We start from the raw sequence: 19,811 nt of genomic DNA on the forward strand, positions 1-19,811 counted from the left end.
GTTGACATTAATGGGAATCCTGAGTCCACTGGTTACGTTTACAAGTGAGTGTCAAACTTTTTTTTTTTTAATTAGTCAAGCCACACAGCACGGATGAATTGTAGCAGTGCGCATTTGCCGGCTGGCGCTGGGACAAAGACTGAGCAGTGAGCACGTCGTGCCGCTTTAATGGAAGCCACCAAATGCCAAACCTCGATCCAGGCTGACACAGTTGACATTAATGGGAATCCTGAGTCCACTGGTTACGTTTACAAGTGAGTGTCAAACTTTTTTTTTTTAATTAGTCAAGCCACACAGCACGGATGAATTGTAGCAGTGCGCATTTGCCGGCTGGCGCTGGGACAAAGACTGAGCAGTGAGCACGTCGTGCCGCTTTAATGGAAGCCACCAAATGCCAAACCTCGATCCAGGCTGACACAGTTGACATTAATGGGAATCCTGAGTCCACTGGTTACGTTTACAAGTGAGTGTCAAACTTTTTTTTTTTAATTAGTCAAGCCACACAGCACGGATGAATTGTAGCAATACACAGTATGCTGTTAACAGACCCAAGCAGTCACACATACACAACAACTAAGGAGCATAAAATTATTTATCACTAAAGCAGTTGCAGTACAATGTGAGTTGAATTCTCTTTTTTTTTTTTTATTGCCAAGTTTGTTCATGTTGATGACTGTCACTAAGTTCTAATAAAAAAAAAAAAAAAAAACCCCAGCACTTTACACATCCTTTTGGATTGATATTCTGCTTAGTTTTTCACTGAACCCATATGTTGTTTCTGTATATCATCGACATAACTCAACCTTATTTCTAAATCACTTTAAAACAGCCATTGCTGCATACAAAGTGCTGTGCATGGAATAGAAATTAGTCTTTTAGTAGACACAAGTGAAATAAAATAACACAAATTAGAGTAAATATAAGTAGATAAGTATACACACAAATAAAATACTAAAAAAAAAATAATAATCTGTACAAGTATAGAAATAAAATAATACAGAAGGCACCATCAAAAAAGGAAAATGATGTGAAGTCTCATGCGGAGTCAAAGATCAAAGAATAGAGATGTCTGGCAAAAATGAAAGGAAATTTTGTCCATATCGTACAGCCCTAATCCAACACGCAAATGAAGGCAACTGCTAGCCGATTCCAGATAGAAGGGTTGTGTCACAGTCATTCAGTCGGACATAGTTGTTTACAGAAGTGAAGAGTGGATTTGTTTCAAATGAACTTTTGAGTTGAATAAATGCAAAATGAACTACACATTTTTTTTTCAGTTTGTCTTTTAGATTTCAGAACGAACTGCCGCTTTTAAGTGACAGAAAATATTTCTGAACACTTTTGCAGTTGTCACAATGCCGCTGTTCAACCTGATGAACATTAGATTTATGTTGATAAAGTATGCCCCCCCCCTACAATTTCTTTCTGGTGACGGGTCTGCTAATGCTTAAGCTATAATTGCACATATGTATTAAGTATTTGTGTGACTAAACTTGTCTGGCATAAAAGTGCATTATTCAAATGAATGAAAAACGGCAAATAACTGAAGGTGACGTGACGACGCAGAACCAGTCACTCGTGTGCCATTGGTAACCTCGTGATGCTGAAAACAAAACAGCTCCGGGTGTCGGACAGCGTGGTTGAGAGTGTCGCTGCTTTACCAAAACATAAATAAATAAATAAATAAAATTGTCGCGCAGTTTTGCTTTTCAACAATGGTTGAGGTGTAATGCTGAACCCTGGCGGCCGCCTCGAGGACCGCTAATCTGCCGGTGTTCCGACAAACCAGCATACCCGTCGAAGGAGCATACCTCACACATCTGCGCACGCGCTACGCATGCGCAGTAGGCAATTACATCATCACGCTGTCGAACTCGTCGGAGCAGCATACCTCGGCTGACAATTAAGTAAATAAAAGTATGCAATAACTGATTATTTAGAACTTCATTTTACTTCGTTTTGTAATTATTTTATATAGTGAAAGTATTTTATTCAGAAAGTAAGTTTTGTTCTGCAGTTAGCGTCGTGGATCACTGTGCGTTATTATTATGGCACAGTGACAGTTAGATGCTTGTACTACACTTATTCAAAAACAATTTTGGGGATTCACTAATGTGTGTTTTTTCTTCTTATTTTAAGGTGCAATGTGAATTCTGTCTGCAGTGGACACATGCTGAATGTGCAGAATAACGTTTTTAAGTGTAAAAAATGCAACTTAAATTGCTGACTTGCTACAGCCATCGTAGTTTGGAATCTTTTGAGACGTAGGTTGTGTAGTTTTTGTCACTTGATGTTTTTGTACTTTTAGCAAACTGGCAACGTGTGTTGTAGTTTGTACATAAAATATGTTTCATAGTCCTCCTGCATCGGTTTTCATTTTGAATTCAACAATAAAGCTCATTTTTTTCGAGTCTTCTCAAATGTTTCTTTCAAAATTAAGCAATGGTGTTCCAATTGGCAAATTCTCTCACAGCCTACAAAATCTGTTCAATTAAATCTAGACAATTTTCTGTCATGTAGACAACTATCATACATAATGGGTATCGCTGGAGCCAATATTTTGTTGTTTGATTATAATGTTGCCTTTTACACTAATTAAAAATGACAATTGTGTCACCTAGTGGGCAGTTCGTGTGCAAGTCATAATGTGCATTCAGCCTCAGTTTGGTGAGGAAACTGTCATCCGCGCCTGCATATGGTTTTTGTTTGATTTATTGACAACAGTTTGTTTTGATATATAAAAAAAGTTTTCGGATGACGACCCTGTGCACATTAGCCTACACCTGAATGCAGCAGTCAGCAAAATGAACACAACGGAATGAGACGCGAAGACTTAAATCATCTAAAAATACAGAAATCCATGCAAATCGTTTGTGGGAGCGCGTTGACATATTGTCCTCTGAAGTTTTAATGTGGCTCTATAGTTGGCCTTATTTTTTCTTGACGAGTAAACTAAGGCAACAATGTGCTGTGGGTGCCCATTTCAGCCATCAAAACAGCATACCGATGTTACAATCAGCCGTCAGAACAGCATGCTCGTGTTAAAACTAACTATACATATGCTTCTTTGGTAGCTCTAGTGTTTTTAATATGCATCTGTGTTTAGCCTAATTGCAGTGTATTATTATCATTTACGGGATCGTCGTAACGTAGGAATGCTATTCTGACTACGTATGCTAGCCCGATAGAGGCAGCTGTCAGGTCAGCATACGGGTATGCTGATCCGACGAGGTATGCTGATCCGACAGAACAGCGGATGAATTCCACTCTTGACCCAATTTATTGCCGACATGGACGTCATTTTATTGTGAGGGCTTCCGTTACTGTAATCGGCGTCGCTTGTAAGTGCAGAATGTCTACCCCTAGTGTACATTACAGCTGTTTAGTATTAGCCACTTAGTTAAAGCTCTCCTAGTTAGCACATGATTTACTTTGTTAACTAAACTAGCACATGCTGCGTGTTTCTAGCGTCCTTCAACACTCCACCGACCGGGCATCATTCCGACCCTGCTGTTTGATGGAAGGGTGAGGGGGAAACGATGCTAACGTTCCTCTGCATTCTGCTAACAGGTAAGTTTAGGCTGTTAATCGAGGCTCAGTTTGGCTAACGTGCAGTTAGTTAGCCCCGTTTGTTAATTACGCATCTCGTGGGCTGCCTCCCATCGTTGAGCAATTTTACTTGACACCGTTGTATTTGTTTGGTGCTTAAATTATCGGTTACCTCGGTTGTTCGTGTAGCATAGCACCATTAGCATTCTATCTTTAAACCTTGTTTAAATAGGTTTGGCTTTAACCCGTAGTGCTAACTTAGCTTTATTTGGTACCCTACCTTAACCCCAGACCTGCAGGTTTGAAAGCCAAACTGTGGCTTCCAAATCCAAAACCCTAACCCTGGCTTGAAACCCTAATGTGGAAACTTAACTGTTGCTCAAAACCATACATTTGAACACTAATAAATAACTTTAAGCTCTAACAGCGTATTTCAATGTTTTATTTGTCTTTTGGATAACTACACAAGAGAGTAACATAGCAAAAAAAATAATAAATCAAAGCTGTTCTGTACACCACCACCAAAGTTTCCCATTACTAACTTTTGTAGTCACAAGTGTAATTAAGTTATTTACATACCATTGGGGTGGGGGGTGGAGGTCACATGATGGGTGGAACACCGTAAGTGTTTCCCAATATTTATTGAGCCAAAGCATACATCTTACATGAGAAAAATCTTATAAGAACATTAAATTGTTCTGCCTGACACTGTATGTCACTGGCATAGATAGTTGACTAAAAAAATTGTTTTGGAATAAATAATGACACTTTTTGAACACCTGACCTGACCTCATGATACACTAATGTACCACGGCACAGTGTTTGGAATCACAGCTACAAGGTAATCATTGTCAATGAACATCTTAAAGAGGAAATCAAGTCAAAAATTTGCTTTGCAAAAAATTGTTTGACTATTATCAACGTTATGTCGCCAAACCCATAAAACGACAGCCGTGGCGTTCGCTGTGCAAGTCCATGGGCACTTTAATGTACATTTCAGTTGACAGCAGGGTGCTGCTTGGATGGCTGAAAACGGGTGGATTAATCTACTTAATTCTTATTCCATGAATCAAATATTAATCAGAATACTTTTTAGACTAGTGGGGGTACATACAATATATTATTACAAAGGAAATGTTTTGACTTGACCACCGCTTAAAACCAAGAGAATTTATTGCCATCCTATTTTCTTGTTGGGTGTATGGTTTCCGATAAATTCAACAGCACAGTGATAAGAGTTGAAATATCTGTTTGTGACAATAATTTAGTTTCTCATTTCTTTTTTTTTTCTTTTTTTCTTTTTTAAAAAGCGCTCAGAATTGTTCATTCGGTAGTCTTACCGATTCAACGTCTTATCATTGCTCTTTTTTTTTTTTTTTTTTTCTCCCCATTTTCAGTTTCTCATTTTCAGTTTCTCATTTCATCACAAGGTTTGTTTGGCGTTCTGCGGGACAGAGCCACTGCCTTTGGTAAGCAAAGATCTTGGATCGAAAGTGCTCTCCCACCATACGTAGGGGTACACAGTGGTCCTCCTAAATGTTGTTTCTGGTCCTCAGACAGTATCAGGGTTGCGGACGGGGAGAACAAATGTTCCGGCCGCGTTGAGATTCTCCGTCATAACCAATGGGGGACCGTTTGCGACCGCGGCTGGGACCTCCGCGATGCTGACGTGGTGTGCCTGCAGCTGTCCTGTGGCTTGGCAGAGTCGGCCCTCCATGGGGCGGCTTATGGTGCGGGCACGGGAAAGATCTGGCTGCGGCACGTTCAGTGCACTGGACACGAGTCCACTTTGAGCCGCTGTGCCGTCGTCCTCCATAGTCACCAATACTGCACCCATGAAAATGACGCAGGGGTGAAATGCTCAGGTGAGCCCATCTATCGGTAAGGTGCTTTGTGTGTGTCAAGCATATGTTTGCATATTCAGTTCCCCCCCCCCCCCCAAAAAAAAAACAAAAAAACTTGAAAGTGTTTCTCCAAATAAAAAACATTTAAGTTGCAGTCATCAGCAGTGTCAAATTTTGAACATGAAAAAACATTCGCTGTGTGCACACTAGTGTTTTTCGTCAAACTAAACAAAAATTATTTTGTCAATGCATTTTTCACCGGACTACAACTAGACTAATACCCTCATTAATAAACGATAACTGTGACTAAATCAGTATGCATTTTCGTTGACAAATGAAGAAATAACGAGTTCTTCACTGAAATACAAACTTTGTGATTACCATCTGTTTCACCCACAGGTACCCTTTTCACGCCCATTCTCACCCTGTTTTCACCCCACAACGTGTTCTCGTCCGGAGAGACGGTCCGGTTCAGTTGCAGCATTCTGCCGGGTCACCACGTCAGCGAATTCCAGCTGTACAAGCACGGCGCGTCCACGCCCGTGGCGACGCAGAGGGCGGAAATGAGTCAGTCACGGGTGGAGATGACTCTGCCCAACATCAAGGCTTTGCAACAGGGCAGCTATAGCTGTTGCTACAGGATCAGAGACAGCTCGCCTTCTCAGGTGCTCAGCTCTCCACCAAGCAATCCTGTCAACATCACTGTGGGTAAGTCGCTGACCGCTATTCGTCAACCAACAATCACCCATTCACAAAGCACATCGAGTTTTTTTTCCCCCCCTTTTAGGTTTAGTCTAAGGCACTCGTTTCCTGACTTTGTTTTGATTACTTTTTTTAAATTTTTTTTTATTTTTTTTATTTTTTATTTTGCTCTGCCAATTAGGTTATGTGCATATACAACCCCCACTTTTTTTTTTTTTTTTTTTTTTAAATCAGTCTTGATATTTTATGGTTTTGAAGGTATTTTTCCAAGCATGACCTACCTGCTATAGCTGATTTAAAAAAATGCATTAATCCCTTTTTTTTATATTGCTCGTCTCGCCCTGCCGTCTCATATATATAAAATGTTTATCATAATTATCATACATTTTATTTCTATAGCACTTTTCAGAAGACTCAGACACTTTACGAAAATAGAACTAATAAAAACTAGTCAAAAGAAAAATATAAGTAGGACTTCTAAATATTCACGTCTTTTAAAAAAAAAAAAAAAAAAAAATCTCAACAATACATAATGTAGAATAAACAGACGAAAGAAGACAGACCATGTTTAGATGCTTATGTCTCTATCAAATTGCATCCAAATTGAAGACAGAAGAGGCCACTTATGAGTAGGGATCATATCGCGATATCCAATCATCATGATGCAGTATTATGACAACATGAACCTCATGATACAATAATCATCACAATATTATGAGGTGGTTGGTGATATTAAAAAAAAGCTCACACTACTGTATAAAAACTTGCAATTACGCTGTAAGGGTTAATGTCCATGTATAAATATATATTTGTGTGGAACCTGTCTTGTTAACGTCGACGTATATTCTTCGCCACTGTTGCAGCTGTTTTAGAATGTTGCTCATCTATACAACAACATTCTCAAACATACACAATTTACAGTTATTAGTGTATCATTGTAAAATAGATTACCGTTCCCTCCATCGATTTTGATTGCATTTGATCAAAAATGAAATTTACAAATGAATGTGCTTACAAAGTCACAATCAGTTTAAAATGGGCAAAAGGACAAAAATGGACGGATACTGGACAGGCAAGTGTACATGAAGTGGGTTAAGACATTTTACACTTAACAAGGCTCAGTTATCACAGGCAGTTAAAAATGCAAAATGAAGGCAGTTAACACTGTACTTTCTGTTAGTGCTCTTATTTTGAATATTACCACTTCTGGATCAGTGATCGTAAGACACAGTCCCATCATGCTTTGCTTACTTTACTTTAGACATTAATGGCTTTGTGTTATTTTTTGGGACATTAAATTTACACTGTCGACAAGCTGTACATGGTCTTTTATGTTGAAGTAAAGTTTAAGTGACATTTCTTTAGTGTCATCCTCTTGTCCCACAAAAAGATCAAATCAAAAATATGAGGGTTGTACTTGCTTTTGTGAGACACAGAAAGCTCTTGAAAGACCCGTTTCTTCTTTGCTTCCTTCACAGTGGAACTCATGACCCCTCAGCACTGGTACAACACATCCTCCGAGGTCCGGGCTGGTTCCGTCATCAAGGGCCACAGTTTCAACATCACATGCTCCACACCGCAGCTGTATCCCGGCGGCTCCTTTCAGCTGCGTCTCATCCGCCCCAATGGCACAGTGCGCCTGTCTCTGCCCGCCCTCAGCCCTTCCGTCACGTTCACCTTCGCCGGTGCCCAGAGCTCCAGTGAGGGCTACTACTACTGCCTGTATCAGGTTCAGCTGGGAGGACGCACCTTTGTCTCCAGAGAGAGCCAGGCCCTGCCCATATCGATAAGAGGTGACATTTCTTTGGCTCCCTCATTATGCATGTCAAACACACGATTTGCTTGTAAACGGCAGTACAGACAGACATAAATCTGGAGAAGATGTCTGTTGTTCACTTCAGTGTACTTTTTGTCCCAAAGGGAAGCTTGTCATGCAGACAATAGATAGAAGAATGTTTTGTAAATTGGATACACCACAAAGAATAGTGATTTCATCACAAACACTCTGTAATTGGCATGGGCAGATAATCGATTCTGACAATATGATAACTGTGAGCAAAAATATCAGTTATAACCTGACTCTAAAATGTTTAAAGAAATATATTAAATAGTAAATAAAAACAGCATTGCTTCCCTTTTTTAACATAATTTATTATATTTGTTTATATAATTTATTATATTTTTAAACAAATGTAGAATATTTGGTACCTAAGAAACCTGTCCCATGTTAAGTACCTGCTGATGCCATGTTTTTTTTTGTTTGTTTGTTTTTTGGACAGTGCACATTAATAAACATTAGCGCCGTCACTTTCTAATATTTTTAGAATCGATTAATCTATTGATTATTCAATCGACTAATCGGACTCGTTTTAATTTTGCATTAAAGTCTATTATAAAAGCTTTTTTTTTTTTTTTTTTTACCTGCTTACTGTTTATTAACCAGTGATTAGTGTTTTTGTACTTCATATTCATATAGTGATTTTATTTTTGTATTTATGTATTTAAAAGGAGGGGATTGATTTTGTACTGTTACCGGTTCGGTCATTGTTTTCCAAAGTAAAACAGATGTTTGCAAATGTCTTATTTTGATGAAACAGAAGATAATCAACCTTCTTTCATGAAGGACTACAGGATTTACTGTTGGCATGCTGAAATCTGAGGATTTAGACAATTTTAAATAAAAAATGGCTCCAATTGATTACTGGATTTTTAAAATAGTTGTCGATGAATTTGATAATTGATTACTGTCTGTCTTCCTCCCTCCCTCTCTCCCTTACTCCCTCCCAAACCTCATGGGAAGAAAGAAATGATGAAAAATGTTTAATGCTGCACAAATGAGTGCTACATAGTTCTCATTCTTTGAAGCTTTTTAGCTAATATCTTCAAATATGTATTTCCAAACGCATGATTTCACTTGACAAAGACTATAAGACAGTTTAGAAACAGTTCATACAATGTAAAAGTCAAGACAATTGAAGATAAGGTACACCGACAAGACATACAGTTCAGAGATGCATGCTAATGCACTGACTATATAGTAAAGGTCTTTGTGGCATTGTGCAAATGTAGTCATTGCATTGCTCTGGGGACCAAGGAGTCTTTGGTCCAGTTTCTCTGACCTAAGGGAAGTTTTGCAAAGCAATGGGGAAGAGGATATCCTTCACAGTCTAGTCAGCCTTTTTGGGGACCTGCTGTTCAAAAATAGCCATCAGAGCAGTCTTCGGCAGTTTACCATCCACCTTCACAATGTGAGCCATGTTCCCTGAGCCATGTTCCTTGAAGTAATTTAGCTTTAGGAAATCCGTACGTTGCTGTCCCTTTGTGCAGACAGCCTCAGAGCGTGCCTCAAATCTCAGCTTGCCTGATAGCGACTGTACATTGGCTGCCAAATGGGATGTTATCCTTATATGTGACTGACATCAAATTCTACCACCTTCAGATCCTGATCCAGTTTTGAGTCCAGTGGTGATCAGCTGGCTTGCATCCGTTCTGACATTTGTTGTTGCTGTCGTCATCATTATCGTTGTGGCCAAAGTGCTGTGCAACAAGGAGAGGAAACCAACGGAACTGGAGTTGGAGACCAGATCCTGTAAGTAAGTCAGTACTTTTCAAAACCAAAAAAAATCTATCTATCTATCCATTTTGAACAACATTCAAATAAATACAGTAGCGTAATAGGTTATGTGTTCATAAAAAAAAATGAGAAAACGGTTTTATTTCGAAAAATATTTTGAACATTATTGTAAGCTACTGTAAAGTTATTGTATGTATTGTACTTAAGTAAAAAAACATTTTTTTTTTTTTATTATTCTTTATTTGTAACTTTACAGACTTTAACAGATGGGTACAATTCACACATGCAAGAATATGCATATCATCATTCATCTCTCTAGAAAAACAAACAAGTCCCATCTAAAAATAAAACAACTACCAAAAAAATAAAATCAAATACTAAACAATATAACCAATATAGCATCAAGAACATCAGGGAGTGACCATAAATATTTTCCAGATTATCCTAGTTTAGAATTAAAGTGGGGGGTTTTATTTTAATGTACCGTAACCATTTTTCCCAACATTTCTCAAACCAACCATGGTTCTGATTCACAATTGATGTTAATCTTTCCATTTCGTAAATATTTGTTACTATATCCCACCATGTTGACATATCAGGGATATCCGGTGATAACCATTTTTTCGTTATCGTTTTTTTGCTTGCAATCAATAAAGTACCTAGTAAATATTTCTTTTCTACTCCAATCCTGAAATAGACATCCAAAATACACAGTCTTCATTCCAAATGGAAAGACACAATCAAAAATGTCTTGTATTGCACCATGAATTTCCTTCCAGTAGTGTCTGAGTGGACAGTCCCATAGTATATGAAAATGATTTGCTCGTTGAGCTCCACACTTTCTCCAACATGTAGAAGGGGATCCAACGTAGTGTGTAGTCTGACATGGTGTGATAAAGTACCTTATTAGAGTTTTCCATCCAAATTCTTTCCATTTGTAGGAGTTGGTTGATTTCTACACAAGCTTCCATGTTGTAGTCCATTCCTCTTCTGATATGCTTATTCCCGCGTCTTTCTCCCACTTTGTTCTCACATGTTTAGTTAAATGTGTATTATGACTTGTTAGCCATCTGTACCAGAAGGAAATAAGCTTAGTATTTGTCTTTCCATTGTAAGAATTTCTAAATAGTTGCAATAAATCCTTATTAATCTCAGGAATCGCAGTGACATTTTTGTCTATATAGTGACGTAATTGCAAATATCGGTAAAAATCCTGCCTGTCCAAAGAATATTTATGTGCAATTGTCTCAAAACTGACCACTTTCCCATCCTGAATCAATTTACTCAAAGTTGTTATCCCTTTATGAGTCCAGGTTTTAAAACGGGTATCCATTTTGTTTGGTAAAAAATCAGAGTCATAGGCAAACCATTTTAACATTACAATATCTTTTTTCAAATTATACTCCTTTACTATGCCTTTCCAAATGGTAAGAGTGCATTGCACCCATGGGTTTTCTACTCTGTCAATGTAGTATTGAATGTTTGCATCAGCCAGAGTTGCCTGTATTGGGAGAGGAAGGATTTTCTCTTCAATATTTTTCCACTGTGAGTCATAGGATGCATCACACCAGTTCATCAACACCTTCATCTGTGCCGCCCTATAATAGTTCTTCAAAGATGGGAGGCCCCATCCTCCCTTCTCTTTTGCTAATTGCAAAGTCTTAAAAGACACCCTCGATTTTTTTCCCCTGCCATACATATCTTGATATCATTTTGTCCCATTCGTTAAATCGGTTTTGATCAATCTGTACTGGCAAAGTCTGAAAAAGATAAAGTAATCTTGGTAAGACAACCATTTTGATTGATTCAATCCGTGAATATAATGATAAATAGGGAATTAAATTCCACCGTTTCAAATCTTCATTTATCTTTCTACTCAATGGAATATAATTATATTCATAAAGTTTTTTCTGATCTTTCGGGATTATGATGCCCAAATATTTCAAGGATTCAGCTTGCCACCTCATAGGATATTTAGAAGTTATCTCCACTGGTGGATTATAATTGTATGAAAGTGTTTGTTTTATTTATATTTATCTTATATCCAGATAGCCAGCCGTATTGTTCAAATTGCTGCATAACTTTGGGAAGGGAGATAGTAGGCTGTCCCAAGTAAATCAAAATGTCGTCTGCATAGCAAGCCAACTTGTGTTCCCTGCCACCGACTGTTACACCCTTAATATGCGCGTTTTGTCTTATAGATTGGGCTAAAGGTTCTAGATACAATGCAAATAAAAGTGGTGAGCATGGGCAACCCTGCCGTGTGCCTCTTTCCAGCCCAAAACTGTTTGACAAGTAACCATTAATTTTTATTCTTGCAGTTGGGCCAGTGTATAATGCCTCAATAAGTTTAATGATTGAGTCATTAAACCCAAATTTGTACAGTGTTCTATAAAGAAAGTTCCATCTGACAGAATCAAAAGCTTTTTCAGCGTCAACACTTATAAGTAATGCTTCCATTGTATTCTTTTGTAAATGATTTGTAACATGAAGAGTTCTACGTATATTATCGTGTGTCTGCCGGTTTCTTATAAAGCCCGTTTGGTCATTATTTATCAGCTGTGGTAAAAATTCCTCCATCCGCCTAGCTATTATAGTGGTGAATAACCTATAATCTGTGTTGAGAATTGAAATTGGTCTATATGAGCTGCACTCAATTTTGTCTTTGCCTTCCTTTGGTATTGCTGTAATAATTGCCTCTTTCCAACTTGGTGGTATTTGTGCCTTCTTCATAACCCAGTTAAATGTTGAAAGTAGTATAGGGCATAGCTCTGTTTTCAATTCCTTATACCACTGAGCTGTATAGCCGTCTGAACCTGGTGAGGTGTTCGACTTTAACCGACCAATGGCCTTCCCAAGTTCAACTTCTGATATATCTGCTGACAGTTTTCTATTTTGCTCTTCAGTCAGAGTTGGGAGATTCAGTGAGTGTAGCAATCTATCAATTTCTTTGTCATTACCTCCCTGGACTTTTGAATACAATGATTTATAAAATGAATCAAACGCTTTATGAATATCTTGTAATTTATTTTTTATATTTTGTGTCCTGGGGTCTTTAATTTTCGTTACTGTATTTTCAGAAATCTTCTTTTTCAATTTCCATGCTAGTATTTTCTGCGATTTAGATCCACTTTTGTAATATTTTTGTTTAAGGAACATTAATTTTTTCTGTATATTTTGGGTTGTCAAATTATTTATTTCATTCCTGGTCTGCTTAATTTCTTCAAAAATGCTCGGTGTTATAGACTGTTTATGTTCCTTTTCCAATTCTTTTAATTTATTCTGTAATTCTTCAAATGTTCTATTTCTTATCTTTTTTTTTATATGAAGTTATTGCTATAATTTTACCACGTACTACCGCCTTGAGTGCATCCCAAAGCATCGGAGGAGAGACCTCACCATTGTCGTTAATGTCAAGAAAGTCTTGTATTTCTTTTTTAATTTGTTCCTTGAAAATAGTATCTTTAAGCATACTTGAATTTAGTTTCCATGTAGTCATTTTGGGGCACAAATTAAAATCTACTGTTAAATACAAGGGTGCATGATCGCTAATATCTATTGTACCTATGTCACATGACTGAATTCTATCCATGTTGTTTGAAAAGGTTATGAAATAATCTATCCTTGTGTAAACAGAATGTGGTATTGAGTAATATGTATAGTCCCTCCATATGTCAATTAAGCCCACTTCTTCGAAAAGTGCACATACTTTTTTGTGTAAACCGCTGTTGTCTGGAGCCTTCCCATTAGAACTATCAAGTTCTGGTCGCATACGGATGTTCAGGTCTCCACCACATATCAAACAACCATTAGTTTCAGTAACCATAATGGTTATAATTTTCTGATACAAACTCAAATCGCTACCTGGGGGTACATAAGCATTCATAAACGTAACTAAATTACCATCTATACTGCCTCTAATATAAATCTCCCCTCTTTGTCTTTCATTTCAAATGTTTTTTCAAAATTTAACTTATTTGAAATGAGAATTGCTACCCCTCGTCTCCGGCCCGACTTGTATGAAGAATAAAACACACTTGTGAATCCCATCCGCTTTAATTTTTCATGCTCACTGTCAGTCAAATGGGTCTCTTGTAAAAACACCACTTGTGCTTGTTCTTTTTTCACCTTGGTTAAGATTCTAAATCTCTTCACCGGATTTGTCAGCCCCTTCACATTGAAAGAAAGAAATTTTACTGGACCATTAACCATAGTTTTTGAGTCAGATATTCAACATGGATCAAGATGCAAACAATTGGTCTACTCCCTGAGATGCAAAAAAAACAAAACAGAATAACAAAAACACCACAATGTATCAACAAAAAAATAGATTGAACAAAGGAAAAAGAACAAAAAATGTTGATCCAAGGCAGGGGTCTCTTCCAAATGACCCTGAAGTAAGGTAGTGAAAACTGTCAATAGGGGAAAGGCCTCTTCTCGCGGGAGAAAAAGGGCCCCCATAAACGCTCTATCCGTCACAAGTCATTTGTCTCTCCAATTTTGATCCTCATTTAGTAGAAAAAGAGATGGAAAGAATATTTACCCACATCCTAGCTTTGAACGTCCTTGTTTCCTCCATCTTCAACGGTGGGAGATGTCTGCCTCCTGTAGACCTGAAGTTTTTCCCGGATGGCCTTTTCACGTTTGTCTCCGGCATCGCGTCGCTTTCGCCCTCCTGATGCCGTCCACGCAGACCGTGCAAGTTGCTCCGTCAGGGTCTCCCTCTTCGTTACCTTGGTAACCGGCAGTCCTCTGGCGATCATGTCAGTGGTTGCCTCCTCCGCCGACTGGTATAGCTTGGTTCCATTTTCATAGAACACCCTTAATTTGTAAGGGTATGGGGTCTGAAATCTGATGTTGTGCCGCTTCAGAACCCCTTTCGCTTCTGCATACTCCTTACGTCTTTGTAGAATGGCCGGAGGATAGTTTTGATCAAAATATATTCTCCTCTCTTCCCAGAGGACTGTTTTTTTTTTTTTTAGTCCACGCCTTTCGGAGAACTTCTTCTTTTGTAGTGTAGCGCGCAAAAGCCACAATTATAGAGCGCGGCTTTTCCTCTCCTTTCTTCATTGGCCTGGGTCGAGGGCCCAGCGCTCTGTGTGCTCTTTCGATGCCGAGATTCATACTCGGAGGAATGGCCAGGCTGCTCCGAAGTAATTTCTCCACATAATCCACCATCGTTGATCCACTCTCTGCCCCTTCGCGGACATTGTACAGCCTCAAATTCACTCTTCGAGCTCTACTTTCTTGGTCCACTAGTTTATTTTCTTGTTCGGTCATGACTTTTAGCATCTTGGCTAAAACTTGCTCCACATTTTGGACTCTATCTTCCACGTTGTCAATTCGAGTTTCAGCTTCAACAATCCGCTGGTTTACAGCGGTCAGCTCCGCTTTAAAGTCCTGGAAATCTTTGCGGAAATCCCGTAGTTCCTCCAAAACAGTCATAATCGGTGTAGTAGCTAGAAGGGTTGGGGCCTTGTTAGCATTTGCACCGGCGTCGCCGCTAGCATCTGGGGCAAGCACGCTTTCTTCGCCGTGCCTTTCTTCATTAACAGGTTTCGAACGTCCATCTCTTTTCCCCATATTCTCCCCGTGTACCTCGCGTTTAGTTTTGTAATATAATTAACAATATACAGCTTTTACGGGTTGATTGAGTTAGATTCGCCGGAGAGCTATCTGTCTAAGCGGCCATACCATTCGATGACGTCCAACACAAGTTAATTTGTACTTTGGCAGTGATTATTTTGCTGACCACTCCAGAGCCTGTGTACCACTGGTGAGATGCATACCCGTCGTAGCCTGTTTATTATGTTAAGTGTTTTGTTTTGTTTTTTTCCGTTTTAATAAATGCTTGGATGAACGTCTAACACGCGCTTCCATCAACAGGTGTGGAAAACACGTATGTTGCCTTATCAATTAACAAGCTATGATGGCTAAGCACATGGCTGAAGGTATGTGCATGTTATGAATGTAAAAAGTTTAATCTCATCTCATTGAATTAGTTCATTCAAGTCTGCCATTTTGTAAAGCGCTCACTGTTGACACTGTGTCAGATTGATATAACCAAATATGTTTGTAATATGTCTTCATTTAGATGTTGCTGTTGATCACTTGGAGATGCCGCCCGTCCGTGTAAGGAATTAAAACGGAGCACGGCTTACTTTCTACTTTACAACATAGGAAGGTGGACCGTGAAGTGGCATCACAGCCACTTGCTTGTAGCAATCCCTGCTACAACCACTTCACAGTGGAGATGGTACAAGGTTTCTACTGTGTTGAAAAGTTCAGATTTCTGTATGTTTCTGTATCGCCACTACAGTATATTTGCTAGCAATTCAAACAATTGGGCTCAAGGAGTTATGTTATAAAAATAGACTTACGACTTAGATACAAATATACTCAACAAAAATATAGACACTTTTGTTTTTGCTCTGGTGGTTCGGACCAATCACAGAGTGACATTGTGTTTGGGGGCGGGATATGCAACTGTGACGAAACCAGGATGCCGACGCCGGGGCTAACAAACAAACCCAACATGGACGAATGGACGCTGCAATGAATTCTGTCCTCGCAGAATGACTCACCGTTTTCTTGTTGATTTGGAACAGCGAGAAGCGCTTCATGTATTTCTAGCTGGTAAGATGTTCGGGCTTTTCCCCGCTTCGGCAAGAAAAAGCACGGAATTTTCAGCCGTGGCCGTGATTGGTTAAAACAAACGTGTAGAATGTCGCATCGTCCAATCAGCTCGAATTATTGTACAGAATGTCCCGGCTTTTCCCGACCAAATTACTGTGGAAAGGCTTTTACCAGGTTACAATATCACCATTTCTCTCAAATATTGTTCACAAGCCAGTCTAAATCTGTGATTGTGAGCACTTCTCCTTTGCCGAGACAATCCATCCCACCTCACAGATGTGCCAGATCAAGATGCTGATTAGATACCATGGTTAGTGCACAGGTGTGCCTTAGACTGACCGTGTGTGTGTGTGTGTGTGGGGGGGGGGGGGGTGTAGAATCGAACAAAACTGCACAGCCGTGCACTAATCATAGTCTGTAATCAGCATCTTGATCTGGCACACCTGTGACAGGATGGATTATCTCGGCAAAGGAGAAGTGCTCACTATAACTATTTAGACTGGTTTGTGAACAATAATTGAAAGAAAGTGTGATATTGTGTATGTAGAGGAAGTTTCAGGTCTTTGAGTTCATCTCATAAAAAATGGGAGCAAATGCAAGTGTTGCGTTCATGTTTTTGTTGAGTATATGTTTCTTTTAACCAGGCCCAAATGGTTACAACTACTGTTTGTAAGCAAGCATATTCAATGTTTTGTTGTAAAACAACCTGGTGAACCTTTAGTGACACACTGGAGCAAGTGATCAGTTCATAACCACAAAATTAGAGCCTTGGCATTTCTCAGGTTTCCTTTCTTGATTGTAATGATTGTATTAATGTGACATTCTGGAGGTTTGTTCCGTTACGGTACTTAAATGCAATTGCAGCAACGATACGCAACCAGCCACTCCATGCTACAACCACTTGCAAAATTACAATAACAACAATATCCAATACTAGAGCTGTAATCAACTATTCTGCATGTTAATGGTTAGTTTTGATGGACACTGTCAGATGTATCCAATCAACAATCCTTATTATTGTACTGTAATTGTAATTTGTACCCGTAGTGCATCACAAGAGCTGTGTTGAATATTTGGGTCACCTCAATTGATTACAAGTCAAACTTTGGAACAACTTTTCAAATGAGTGCAAATTAAATCCTAGTGAATTACCTTTTAACAGTTACGTTCAAAACTAACCGTCAAAAACAAGCATTGGGGTACAGTATTGTGCAAGAATGAAATGGTTGGCTGCTGTACAGTAACAGAACGTTAACTCTCCATATCACAGCCAACTGCCAAGCAAAGTTGCCTATTGAGTTTGTTTAACCTCGTGCAGTAAATAGTCTTTTACGCTGCTCACAGTAATCGTGCCAACAGTTGGCGCCCCCCAAGAATTGTGATAACTCAGTCATTTATGAATATTTTTTTACTGCCGACCACTCAAAATGTTCAGTGGGGTCATACCTATCGATACATATATAGTTTTTATTTATTGATTGATTTTGGATGCCCTCTATGGACAATAAACGCAATAGTGTGCTATGAACGAAAATAATTACGATATATGTAATATATAAAAACAAATCCAAGTTGGAATTTTTCATATCATGTCATTAGAGCCTTTAATATGTTAATGAATCCGAACATCTAATTTTTTTGGAACACTCTTTTTTTTTTTTTTTTTTTTTTTTTTTTTTTTTTTTTTTTTTTTTTTTTACAATGGCAATTTCAAAGCTTTTTCCCTTCTCGCAGTAATCGAGCCAAAAGTTGGCGCCCCCCAAGAATTGTGATAACTCAGTCATTTATGAATATTTTTTTACTGCCGACCACTCAAAATGTTCAGTGGGGTCATACCTATCGATACATGTATAGTTTTTATTTATTGATTGATTTTGGATGCCCTCTATGGACAATAAACGCAGTAGTGTGCTATGAACGAAAATAATTACGATATATTTAATCTATAAAAACAAATCCAAGTTGGAATATTTCATGTCATTAGAGCCTTGAATATGTTAATGAATCCGAACATCAAATTTTTTTGGAACGCTCAATTTTTTTGACAATGGCAATTTCAAAACTTTTACGCTTCTCGCAGTAATCGTGCCAATCGCTGGCGCCCCCAAGAATTGTGATAACTCAGTCATTTATGAATATTTTTTTACTGCCGACCACTCAAAATGTTCAGTGGCATCAGACCTATCGATACATATAAAGTTTTTATTTATTTATTTATTTTGGATGCCCTCTATGGACAATAAAAGCAATAGTGTGCTATGAACGAAAATAACTATGATGTATGTAATAAATAAAAACAAATCCAAGTTGGAATATTTCATATCATGTCATTAGAGCCTTGAATTTGTTAATGAATCCTAACATTAATTTTTTTTTTTATTTTATTTTTTTTTTTTTTTTTTTTTTTTTTTTTTTTTTTTTTTTTACAATGGCAATTTCAAAACGCCCCCAAGTATTGTGATAATTCAGTGATTTATGAATATATTTTTTTTTACTTTCAACCGCTCAAAATATTCAGTGGTATCAGGAAAAAAGTCAACAAGTCACAACTAGAAGAATTTAGAATTAACAGACTTTATATAACTCAAACCCACACCAACAAACAACAAACTACTGAACTATCACAACAAACAAGAACCATTGAACTATATATATATATATATATATATATTTTTTTTTTTAACAATTTGAGCATAGTTTTTGGGTGTGCTTTTGGCAAAAGAAAATGCCACATTTTTTGCATTTGTTTGATGCCCGAACATGTTTCTCACAAAGGCCACATAGCCCACGTTTCGGTGTTTGCGGCGTGGCCATCACTGGGGCCTCTGCAGCCGCCTCCGGAGCTCTCGTTGCAGCATCACGTTTTATAAGCGACATGCCCACTTCCTCCAGAAAGAGGTGGCGCCTGTAGAGCTTCTTCTGATTCCACTCAGGTTCCACCTGGATGAATAGGGTGTATGCGTTGAAGCACGATATGTCAAGCATATGGTAGAATATGCACATGGGACATCGTGTTGCCCGGCGGCGGCACGAATATGTGCCACATGCCTGCAAATAAGACACACAGACAAAAAAAAAAAAACATCAGATAATGTCATATGACAAGACAGCTTTGATGGAAAATTTTGACAATAACAAAACCTGTGTTTACCTGGTCCAGGTGATCTACTGCCCCTTTACATTTATTGTAGTCCAAGATCATCTTTGGCTTTTTTTTGGGACCATCTTCCACCTCCGGTTCCCTGTGCTTCGTGCTCAGGATCAAAACGTTCTTGGTCTTTTTCGGAACGTACGACACAAGTGTCATCGTCGGGGAAAAGGCAAAAAGACTTGACAGTACTGGTCGGGATTTAGTTTTGATGAGCGCTGGAGGAAGCTCCGGTTTTTTTTTCTCACTGTTCCCACCAGTGACATTTTCTTTTTGCTTAGTTCCTTTGCCAGCTGGAAGGAGGTAAAAAAGTTGTCCACTGTGACGGTGTGGCCCTCCAGTTGGTCACAGAGTCCGA

General features: G+C 38.5%; 1 protein-coding gene across 4 annotated transcripts; it reads left to right on the forward strand.

The window, feature by feature from the left end:
- Window positions 1–323: 323 nt before the first annotated feature.
- Window positions 324–16,635, forward strand: LOC144014725 (uncharacterized). 4 transcript variants are annotated; one of them, XM_077514937.1, is made up of 9 exons: window positions 422–463; window positions 3,469–3,570; window positions 4,947–5,018; window positions 5,106–5,414; window positions 5,793–6,101; window positions 7,574–7,888; window positions 9,535–9,684; window positions 15,556–15,620; window positions 15,764–16,634. In XM_077514937.1, exons 2-8 carry the CDS (start codon window positions 3,540–3,542, stop codon window positions 15,597–15,599), a joined length of 1,230 nt encoding a protein of 409 aa, XP_077371063.1. In that variant the 5' UTR covers window positions 422–463; window positions 3,469–3,539; the 3' UTR covers window positions 15,600–15,620; window positions 15,764–16,634. The 4 variants fall into 4 exon arrangements, with proteins under 4 accessions (XP_077371060.1, XP_077371063.1, XP_077371061.1 ...); XM_077514935.1 differs by lacking the exon at window positions 422–463 and adding an exon at window positions 2,901–3,341; XM_077514938.1 differs by lacking the exon at window positions 422–463 and adding an exon at window positions 2,903–3,341 and having other exon boundaries at window positions 4,980–5,018; window positions 15,764–16,633.
- The last annotated feature ends 3,176 nt before the right edge of the window (window positions 16,636–19,811 follow it).

Source organism: Festucalex cinctus, chromosome 2 (assembly GCF_051991245.1).
Source record: "Festucalex cinctus isolate MCC-2025b chromosome 2, RoL_Fcin_1.0, whole genome shotgun sequence".
Lineage (NCBI taxonomy): Eukaryota > Metazoa > Chordata > Actinopteri > Syngnathiformes > Syngnathidae > Festucalex > Festucalex cinctus.

Bases quoted from the DNA above. Each gene is read 5' to 3' on its own strand.
- LOC144014725 (XM_077514934.1), top strand. From the start codon at position 430: ATGGGAATCCTGAGTCCACTGGTTACGTTTACAA. The intron at 5,019-5,105 runs GTAAGCAAAGAT...TCTGGTCCTCAG, and splicing joins GGACAGAGCCACTGCCTTTG to ACAGTATCAGGGTTGCGGAC. The intron at 7,889-9,534 runs GTGACATTTCTT...TACCACCTTCAG, and splicing joins CCTGCCCATATCGATAAGAG to ATCCTGATCCAGTTTTGAGT.